The sequence below is a fragment of the Paramisgurnus dabryanus genome, chromosome 11 (genome assembly GCF_030506205.2).
Source record: "Paramisgurnus dabryanus chromosome 11, PD_genome_1.1, whole genome shotgun sequence".
NCBI classification, from domain to species: Eukaryota; Metazoa; Chordata; class Actinopteri; order Cypriniformes; family Cobitidae; genus Paramisgurnus; species Paramisgurnus dabryanus.
The window spans coordinates 27,595,779-27,606,148 of NC_133347.1; the positions used below are offsets into that span (position 1 = coordinate 27,595,779).

Below are 10,370 nucleotides of genomic sequence, written 5' to 3' on the forward strand. Positions count from 1 at the left end.
TCACTGTAAACGCATTTATTTGTAAATGGATTAAATCTTGTCAACCTTAAAAAAAAGACAAATAATATATTTTAAAGGTATTGAATATGATCTAGTTTAAATAATTATCAATGTATACATTTTGTTTTTATAAATTATCTTTTATTATTTTTATACATTTTGATCAATTTATTCATACTCTGACAAAGTGCATAATTGATTTTTTACATTTAAATTGTTTAACATACTTCTTAAAACAAAACCACATTTAAAGTATTTATATATTTATTTGGCATCATAAGTTTTTATTAGATAATACATTGTACAGACTTTACAAACTCAAAGGCCAATTTTAAAATATTCTTTAAAAAAAAAACTAAACATGCTAGTACAAACATGAATAAGAGCTTAGTACAATGCAAGGACACACATGTATTGTACTGTCAGGTCTTTGATGGCTTTTTTAATGGATAAAGATTAACCCATTTTAGAGGTTACTTTACGCCGAAACTTCATTACTGTGCCGGCTCGAGTCTCCTGTTAGATGACACATCTGAGAAGCAGAGACACAAATGCATTAAGAAATACACTAAAACCAGAACATTGTGTAAACCTTTGTTGCTGATTCAAGTTTGTTTGTTGCATTGCTGAATGTTATATAATATCTTCATATTAAATATTACAAAAGTAACAAATTGATAAGATCTTATGTAATTCAGTGTTACAATGTAGATTCATAATCTGTTCACTGTCTGCCTGTTCAAAATGTGTAAGAAATGTTTTCAATAGCATTTGTCAGCAAATAAACTAAATAACAGAATCGGAATAGGGCACAGTTTTAACTTACAAAATGCTGAAAATCGCAAATTTCTAACCAGATCTGAGCTATAGAAATACTACTTACCCTGGCAAGCAGCACACAATACACCAACTAGATATATATTTAAAACTATGCTACAATATAACAATGCTTAAAAATAATAATTAACCTGTGTCAGAGACTGCAAGCCGACTCAGTTCTCTGTCCAACTCCTCATCTGTGATACCCAGGCCAGCGTTAGGCACAGTGGGCAGAGATTGGATAAAATCATCATCTCCTGTCTTTCTAGCAGGAAAAACAGGATGTGTAGGGACCTCTGGCAGTACATCATTGCTTTCTGAGATGGTTGTCTCCAATAATGACTTCAGCTCCTCCTCCAACTCATCTGAATCGCCACCTATGAAAGTGTGAGATATTACTTATTAAAACAATCTTATGGATAAGCTCTGCTGTGAAGGTGTGGTATCCGTGTTGCTTTTTAAGTTTGTCGTCAAAGACTACCGCTTCCAGGTCAAGACGCTAAGATGCCTAAAGCCCGGAATACACGGCAGGATTTTTGCACTCCTATAAGATCATTACCTCATCACACTGTGCGTCATGGATCGTTTAAACTCGGGTACGACAGACATGTAGACTGTACTAATATACATTCACAGTGTGTGCTCTCCTTACTGAAATCTCAGAAGATTAGACAGTGATTGATCTTTTATGAATTGTTAAAATATTGGTGAAACTGACTAAGAGGAGTGAGAGTTGGAGAAAGAAGAGTGAAAGTAAAAGTGGGGGAGTGAAAGTTACAGGGAGAGGAGTGAGAATAAAAGGTGTGAAAGTTAGAAAAATGAGAATCAGTAGAAGAGCAGGGAGAGTAAAAATAAGATTGAGAGGAAGAGGAGGGAGAGTAAATGTAAAAGTTGCAGGAAGAGGAGTAAAAATAAAAGTGAAAGTTACAGGAAGAGGAGTAAGAATTAGAGGAAGAAAAGGCAGAATAAAAGTGAAAGTTACAGGGAGAGGAGTAAAAGTGAGAGTAATGGTGAGTGTTAGAGGAGGGAAAGTAAAAGTAATATTGAGAGGAAGAGGAGGGAGAGTAAAAGTATGAGGAAATGGAGGAAGAGTAAAAGTGAAAGGAAGAGGAGTGAAAGTAAGAGTTAGAGAAAGAAGAGTGATAGTAAAAGTGAAAGTTACAGGAAGAGGAGTAACTGTGAGAGCTAGGAGTGAGAGTTAAAGGAGTGAAAGTTAGAGGAGGGAAAGTAAGAGGAGTGATAGTAAAAGTGAAAGTTACAGGAAGAAGATGAAGAGGAGTGAAAGTAAAAGTATGTGTTAGAGGAAACGGAGGAAGATTAAAAGTGAAAGTTAAAGGAAGAGGAGTGAAAGTAAGAGTTAGAGGAAGAAGAGTGATAGTAAAAGTGAAAGTTACAGGAAGGGGAGTAACAGGGAGAGCTAGGAGTGAGAGTTAGGGGAAGAGGAGTGAAAGTTAGAGGAAGTGGAGTGAAAGTAAGAGGAAGAAGAGTAAAAGTAAGAGGAAGAGGAGTTAAAGTAAGTGTGAGAGGACTAAAAGAAAGAGTTAGAGGAAGAAAGGGGAGAGTAAAAGTGAAAGTTACAGGAAGAGGAGTGAAAGTAAAAGTGAGAGATAGAGGAAAAGAAGGAAGAGTAAAAGTGAAACTTAAAGGAAGAGGAGTAAAAGTTAGAGGAAGAGGAGTGAACGTAAAAGGAAGAGGAGTGAACGTAAGAGGAAGAGGAGTTAAAGTAAGTGTGAGAGGACTAAAAGTAAGAGGAAGAGGAAGAAAGGGGAGAGTAAAAGTGAAAGTTACAGGAAGAGGAGTGAAAGTAAAAGTGAGAGATAGAGGAAAAGAAGGAAGAGTACAAGTGAAACTTAAAAGAAGAGGAGTGAAAGTTAGAGGAAGAGGAGTGAACGTAAGAGGAAGAGGAGTTAAAGCAAGTGTGAGAGGACTAAAAGTAAGAGTTAGAGGAAGAAAGGGGAGAGTAAAAGTGAAAGTTACAGGAAGAGGAGTGAAAGTAAAAGTGAGAGATAGAGGAAAAGAAGGAAGAGTACAAGTGAAACTTAAAAGAAGAGGAGTGAAAGTTAGAGGAAGAGGAGTGAACGTAAGAGGAAGAGGAGTTAAAGCAAGTGTGAGAGGACTAAAAGTAAGAGTTAGAGGAAGAAAGGGGAGAGTAAAAGTGAAAGTTACAGGAAGAGGAGTGAAAGTAAAAGTGAGAGATAGAGGAAAAGAAGGAAGAGTACAAGTGAAACTTAAAGGAAGAGGAGTGAAAGTTAGAGGAAAAGGAGTGAACGTAAAAGGAAGAGGAGTGAACGTAAGAGGAAGAGGAGTTAAAGCAAGTGTGAGAGGACTAAAAGTAAGAGTTAGAGGAAGAAAGGGGAGAGTAAAAGTGAAAGTTACAGGAAGAGGAGTGAAAGTAAAAGTGAGAGATAGAGGAAAAGAAGGAAGAGTAAAAGTGAAACTTAAAGGAAGAGGAGTAAAAGTTAGAGGAAGAGGAGTGAACGTAAAAGGAAGAGGAGTGAACGTAAGAGGAAGAGGAGTTAAAGTAAGTGTGAGAGGACTAAAAGTAAGAGGAAGAGGAAGAAAGGGGAGAGTAAAAGTGAAAGTTACAGGAAGAGGAGTGAAAGTAAAAGTGAGAGATAGAGGAAAAGAAGGAAGAGTAAAAGTGAAACTTAAAAGAAGAGGAGTGAAAGTTAGAGGAAGAGGAGTGAACGTAAGAGGAAGAGGAGTTAAAGCAAGTGTGAGAGGACTAAAAGTAAGAGTTAGAGGAAGAAAGGGGAGAGTAAAAGTGAAAGTTACAGGAAGAGGAGTGAAAGTAAAAGTGAGAGATAGAGGAAAAGAAGGAAGAGTAAAAGTGAAACGTAAGAGGAAGAGGAGTAAACGTAAGAGGAAGAGGAGTGAACGTAAGAGGAAGAGGAGTGAACGTAAGAGGAAGAGGAGTTAAAGCAAGTGTGAGAGGACTAAAAGTAAGAGTTAGAGGAAGAAAGGGGAGAGTAAAAGTGAAAGTTACAGGAAGAGGAGTGAAAGTAAAAGTGAAAGATAGAGGAAAAGAAGGAAGAGTAAAAGTGAAACTTAAAAGAAGAGGAGTGAATGTAAGAGGAAGAGGAGTGAACGTAAGAGGAAGAGGAGTGAAAGTAAAAGATAGAGGAAAAAAGGGGAGAGTAAAAGTGAAAGTTGCACAAAGAGGAGTGAAAGTAAAAGTGAGAGTTAGAGGAAAAGAAGGGAGAGTAAAAGTGAAACTTAAAAGAAGAGGAGTGAAAGTTAGAGGAAGAGGAGTGAACGTAAGAGGAAGAGGAGTGAACGTAAGAGGAAGAGGAGTGAAAGTAAAAGATAGAGGAAAAAAGGGGAGAGTAAAAGTGAAAGTTGCAGGAAGAGGAGTGAAAGTAAAAATAAGAGTTAGAGCAAAAGTGAAACTTAAAGAGAGAGAGGAGTGAAAGTTAAAGAGAGAAGAGTGAAAGTAAGAGTTAGAGGAAGAAAGAGGAGAGTAAAAGTGAAAGTTACAGGAAGATAGGAGAGCAAACTCATCAGAAGTGAAAAAGGTGACAAAGACATAAGTTAAAGAAGTGAATGTTACAGGAAGAGGAGTGAGAGTAAAAGTATGAGTTAGAGGAAAAGGAATAAAAGTAAAAGTGAGTGTTACAGAAAGAGGAGTAAGGCCGGTGACACACTGGATGCGTGGCGTGTCCGTTTTTAATTCGGCTTCCATGTTAACAGGTTAGAGCTTGCAGACTGCCTGCATGAGAAACGCGTGCTTGCTAGAAATAGAACCGACGCCTATTTTTCACGCCACACGCAAGCGTCTTGTAAGCGTTTTTGAGCCAAAATATGTGTCACCTATAGCAACAGCAGCGCGTCAGCGCCGAGTGAGGCATGCTTCTGGTATGTACAGACACAGAAAACGCGACGCAGCCGCCACGCAACAGATACGCCACACATCCAGTGTGTCACCGGCCTAAGAGTTAGAGGAGGAGGAGGTAAAAGTGAGAGTTAGGCACAAGGAGTGAGAGTAAAGGCAAGTTAGAACTGAGAGTTAGAGGAAGAGGAGTGAAAGTTAGAGGAAGAGGAGCGCGTGTTGGAGGAGAGATAGATAGTGAGAGTTAGAGGGTTGAGAGTATAAGTGAGACTTTGTTCTGAAAAAGGTTGTTTGAGTAATTGATAACATCATTTTCATTCTGAGTCCCTTTAAGTATAGTCTGCCAGTAGTGTACTGTAAACTGACCGTATCAACAAGAGCAAAATATAACAGAATGAAACCATTACCAGAATCCAACGTCCCACTGGCAAGAGTCTGGTTCACTTCATCCTGAGCATCACACAACTGCACAAAGGTAGAAAATAAATAACTTAACTTTAAATCTTTAAACTATGCTGTACCTATAATATCACAGACCATACATAGCTACAATGTGTTCATCTATTAGTACCTCCTGTATCTGATCAACAAGGTTCTCTGCTCGCTCCACAGTCACACCCTTTAGTGAAATCCTCAAAGCCGCCACACCTGCCTGGTATGCCTGCATCACCTATTATCACAAATAATACAATAAGTCATGCATAATAATATGATATTTAGTGTGTATAAAAAGGATAACTAGATTTGCATTTCCTGTAGTCACATTTTGAATGAATTACACATCTCTTGCTATCACATTCAAAAATATTCGCATAAGACTGTCGGTGCATCTGTGTGTTTTTGTGTCTCACCAGGCGGTCAGTTTGGGAGTTTGCTATTCTGTCCAGGATCCCCTTCACTGTCTCAAGCTGAGCAAACAGACGATCTGCTTTCTTCTCCACACACTTACCCCCACGTAAACACCTCAGAGCCTGTAGCAGAAAAAGGATGGGTGATCATCTTTTTTATTACCCAAAACAAATATGCTTAAATAAATATGTAAAATATGCTTACTTGTGATTTCTTGCCCTCTTTAAGCAAAGCCTTTGCCTGCTGTTTGCACCTGCACACATACAGTATGATTATCTGCATTAACATTGTAATGATTATAAACTGTGACACTTTAACATAATAAGGGCCTATTACAGGAAGGTGTGCCTTTAAAATACAATTTGAATGATGAACTTCCTCACTTTTCCACTTCCTGTCCCAACACCTCCACTCTTTCTTCCAAAAGTTTCTCACTGCGTTGGAGCTGATAGATGCCCAGGTCCACCTCACTGACAGGAGACACACGGCCATGCCCTGCTTGACTGAATTTTACCAGCTGTACATAAAGAAAATAAACATCTGAAATCAGCAATGTTAACCCAATGTGTTAATATGAATTAGAATGATACCATACTCATGTCTTCAAAGTTAGCTTGCTATTGCTAACCTCTCTGAAATTCCCTACTTGAACCACATTGTTCATACTGTATCGTCCCCAAAACACATGAACACACACACACACCTTCTCGCCTTCATGGAGCGAGACCGTGACTTGCTTTTCTCTCTGTAGCTGTAGCAGGGCCATGCAGAGTGTACTTTCATCGGGACAAATGTGAGAAGACAAAGCCCGCAGGTCCTGAAAGGACAGCAAAGATCGCTCTGCTAATGGAGAACTCCGATACGCCGCTAAAAGCGCTGCAGCCTTTTCCTGCAAGAGAACAACAGCCGACATTCACATTCGATAACCTGCGTGCCATAGAAGTTTTACCTTTTAAAGGGCCAATATTGTGCGAAATCCACTTTTACAAGGTGTTTAGACAAAAATGTGTGTTGGCACAGTGACCCTACAATGAAAAAAATCAAACCACTCCTCCTTTTTTAATCCCCATTAAATCGAAGTCTTACTAGACATGCTGTTTTGATTCTGTTGTAAATGTGATGTCATACTAACAAAGCACAACTCACAGCCACTGACTGACTGGTTAATTTTACCCAAAAGCTTTTTTAAATGTGTTTGTTAGCACGTTGCATCACTAATGTGGCTACTATGTGGATGCTATTATCCCAGACTGTATTTACAGGAATCAGATCTATTTTTAACCTAAAGCAGTAGCTCATTTGCATTTAAAGGTACACACATAAAAACAGCACTTTTCACTTTTTTCCAAATAGGGCCGTTTTGGACATGCTACAATAAATGATCTGTGGAGTATTTTGAGCTGAAACTTCACAGACACATTCTAGACACACCTGAGACTTATATTACATCTTGTGAAAATGCGCATAATAGGTGCCCTTTAAATCCTATTCCAAGCAACCACAGATCTCAAAGCATTTTATTGTGATTCGTACCAATGGGAAGTTTTACATTACTGGGCAAATCATAAGAAACTTATTCTGTGGTTGTGTGTAGTGCCGTTTACAGTAGCAGATTTTTAACTAGACTGGAGACACACTTACTTTAACCAGTTCAATCACAACGAATGACTCATCCGGAGAAACTCTCCCACTGCCCAGCAAAGAAGATAGAGTCCATTTCAAAGGCCGAACCAACAACAGTCCAACACCCCACGATAACCAGCCAGAATCTACGTTTGCAGCAAAATCCGATTCTTTCTGTACCTTTCCACTCCTACATTAGGACAACAAAAAATGTGCTCACGTAAATCTTTGACTTTAAAATACTCACGTTTTATATACATTAATAAAACTACTACATATCAGGGCGGTTTCCCGGACAGGGCTTATCATAGACCAAGACTAAAATGCATGTTTAATCTGACTTAATTTAAAAACATCTTGCACATACGCATCTTAAATTATATCAGTGTTATTGTTTTGTCTCAAGATGCACATCTGGGGGTATTCCAGAAAGCTGGTTATGTGACATACCCGGGTTTGAATTTGAAAATGTCTGTATGTATTCCCCATTTGCGTGCATTAACTTTCGGTTAACAGTTGAAGGTTAACTGAACTCTTATTAGGTGTTTTGGAACTGACATGATCAGGGTAAGCAAATTTTGGTTTAACCAACCAAAAGTTCAATTGATGGCAGGTTAACACCAGTTTCTAGAATACACCCCAGTATTGTTTATGTAAGGTTTGTTTGTAAAAACCACTTACTGTCAATGTCCTAATATGACTAAGGCATAGTCTTATATTAAAGCAACACTAAAGACTTATTGCTCTTTGCTCCCCCTACAGGTTAGAAGCGTAATTGTTCATTAGCACTGTCGTAAATACTGCAGCAATACTGGCTCTGATTGGATTGTAGGTCTGCCGTAAAGCAAGTTTTTGTAGTTTTCACTCGACGGACCACTACCCGACGGTTGGAAACTTCTTTAGTGCGGTTTTGGCCGATAGAGGGCTGCAAAGCGAATTTGAAAGTGCCATTCACCCTGTTTTGAGTGGATGAACCACTGAAACTTTTTTGGAAAAGTTATTTTAAGGTAATAAAAACTCTTTGGTGTTGCATTAATCGAAGCCTTGTCCGGGAAACTGCCCTTATCCTGGAATAAATATCTAAAAGTGGCTGTGATGAAGCTTCAAGTGCATGATGGTGTTCATTTGAAACTGCGTAATGGCCATGGCATCTTACTATTTTAAGTGGACATGTTGGATAAGCTCTGAACACCAAAAGAACAGTGCTCTCTAGCACCTTGCTTTTCCAAATGCGTGTTGCATACACGGTTGCCGTTATGTACTCACTGATAACCAAACCATTCGTGGACCCCATTTACTTCCATAGTATCCTTTTATTCCTACTATGATAGTAAATGGGGTCCACAGACGGTATGGTTACAAACATTTCTCAAAATATCTTCCTTCATGTTTATCAGAACAAAAAAATGTATGTGGGTTTGTAACTACATGAGAGTGAGTAAATGATGACAGCATTTTCATTTTTGGGTGAACTATCCCTTTAAAAGCAGTATTTGGTTATGTTTTATCACAAAAAATATCAACTTGTATAGAAAAAGTAGAATACTGGGCTTTTCTTGACTTTCAACTCGTATATTAATCTATATAAATGTACATGTAAAGAGGTCTGGATGTTAAATAAAGTGAAAAATACATTTAGACCTATTGTAATCCATTGAAACGAGTTTCTAATTTCCAGATAAGCCTGACTGCGAAATGCCTAAATATTTACATAAAGGAAACACCTTGATCTTAGTTTCACATTTCATTAAGCTCCCTGTGTTTGAGATGAGAGTGAATGACCTGATCATGCTCTGAATGACAGTACTCAAACCCAGAGGTACAGATCCATTTCTTCTGAAACTCTCGTTTAACTCCTGCAGATTGACACACACTGATCCATGTCGCCTGCAGTGATCAATGATCAATGGACTCCAGAAGTTTATCTTTCCATCCCAGTCTGTACAGTCAACATCTCGGTTCTCTTTAAAGGCCGAAAATAAAAAAGCCATCCGGTCATCATCCTTCCAATCTGGTGGGAAGCAAGTATCTCTCTGTTTGACTGAAACAGACATGATGCTAGAGAGAGAGAGAGAGAAATAACACAATACGATAATGTGCAATGTCAATGATAGATAGCAAATCACAGTGCAGAAGAGGAGTCTGCTTGCAATGTCACATCAGCTGGTTACTTTCAACTAGTAAACATGTCTGTGTAACATGGAGTATTAGTAAAATACAGTATTACAAGATCATGATCACGTTTGTTGGTAAAGACATTCACATACATGCCAAGACTTCACAATATAACAAAAATTAGTCCTCCATTTGCTTTATCATTCAAGCTCACACCTCAAGTTCAAGCTGTCTGATAGACGTCTCACTTAAAAACTCCTCAGTATTTGGCCTGACGTTCATTTGTTGAAGCCCACATGCTGCTTAAATGATCGATAAAAGGTGAAAAACACACGAAGAGTTTCGTTTCACCTTAATATATCACCCGGAAGACAACAATGGGTTTTCTTCGCTGTTTATTGGCCATTGAATTCATGTGTGAAATACAGCCACCTGCTGTACATCATATATACTGCATGCGTTTCTCAATCCGAAGGCTGCAGTCTCCGGAGGTCGCATTTTTAGGCTGCATACGTCATTAAGACTTGTCTTATTTCAGAATATTAACAATTATAAAAATGACTATTATTCTGAATTAATCATAAATTGGTGAATTAAACTGATGACTTGCGAATGTAATGCTCAGTTAACTGAAATAAACCAGGCTTGATGACGTATGCAGCCTGCATATGCGTCCTCCAGAGGCTGCAGCCTTATAGTTTCTATGGTTAATATGAGGCCAAATATTAAATATTAAGTGGTTTTAAACGTTATTTGGTCAAAAGTGATCCTGTGATCTCAAATTTTTAAAATGAAAGTAAAATAATTGCCGTTGTCGCCCTCTGCGTGCTTTTGTTTTATATAATGCAGTAACAGTAATTTAAAGAGCCACACAGATTCAAAATCGAAAATTACATGTATTGCAGTGTATCATGTAGCTGTCCTTCAATGTGAACGATGTGCATAGTTAAACCAAAAAGTGCACGATTAATAAGGGTATTGGCTTCTAAAGTAGGGAGTCGACTCTGAATCGGTGAGAAGATTTGTCATATAGTTTGAATCTTCTGCCTGTCTCTATCTACGTAGATATGAACACTTTGCATGATAATCTCTGCCTACAGTCTTGCCCTGGAGAAGTCACTTCAGCTATAGTGTG

The 10,370-nt window shown here is 38.3% G+C and overlaps 1 protein-coding gene across 3 annotated transcripts; it reads right to left on the reverse strand.

The window, feature by feature from the left end:
* Nucleotides 1–166: 166 nt before the first annotated feature.
* chmp7 (charged multivesicular body protein 7) lies at nucleotides 167–9,634 on the reverse strand. 3 transcript variants are annotated; one of them, XM_065247667.2, is made up of 11 exons: nucleotides 9,388–9,634; nucleotides 8,903–9,178; nucleotides 7,139–7,310; nucleotides 6,201–6,386; nucleotides 5,881–6,014; nucleotides 5,702–5,750; nucleotides 5,500–5,619; nucleotides 5,220–5,318; nucleotides 5,056–5,113; nucleotides 969–1,196; nucleotides 167–532 (listed from the first exon to the last, which is right to left on the reverse strand). In XM_065247667.2, the coding sequence occupies exons 2-11, from the start codon at nucleotides 9,172–9,174 to the stop codon at nucleotides 495–497; spliced, it is 1,356 nt and encodes a 451-aa protein (XP_065103739.1). In that variant the 5' UTR covers nucleotides 9,175–9,178; nucleotides 9,388–9,634; the 3' UTR covers nucleotides 167–494. The 3 variants fall into 3 exon arrangements, with proteins under 3 accessions (XP_065103739.1, XP_073672368.1, XP_065103738.1); XM_073816267.1 differs by having other exon boundaries at nucleotides 9,587–9,607; XM_065247666.2 differs by having other exon boundaries at nucleotides 168–532; nucleotides 9,452–9,634.
* Nucleotides 9,635–10,370: the final 736 nt, after the last annotated feature.

Excerpts from the sequence above, each read along its gene's own strand:
- chmp7 (XM_065247667.2), bottom strand. The coding sequence starts at position 9,174 with ATGTCTGTTTCAGTCAAACAGAGAGATACTTGCTTCCCACCAGATTGG. Across the intron at positions 5,620-5,701 it reads AAGAGGGCAAGAAATCACAA|GCTCTGAGGTGTTTACGTGG; the intron begins GTAAGCATATTT and ends TTTCTGCTACAG. Across the intron at positions 5,319-5,499 it reads ACTCCCAAACTGACCGCCTG|GTGATGCAGGCATACCAGGC; the intron begins GTGAGACACAAA and ends TTGTGATAATAG.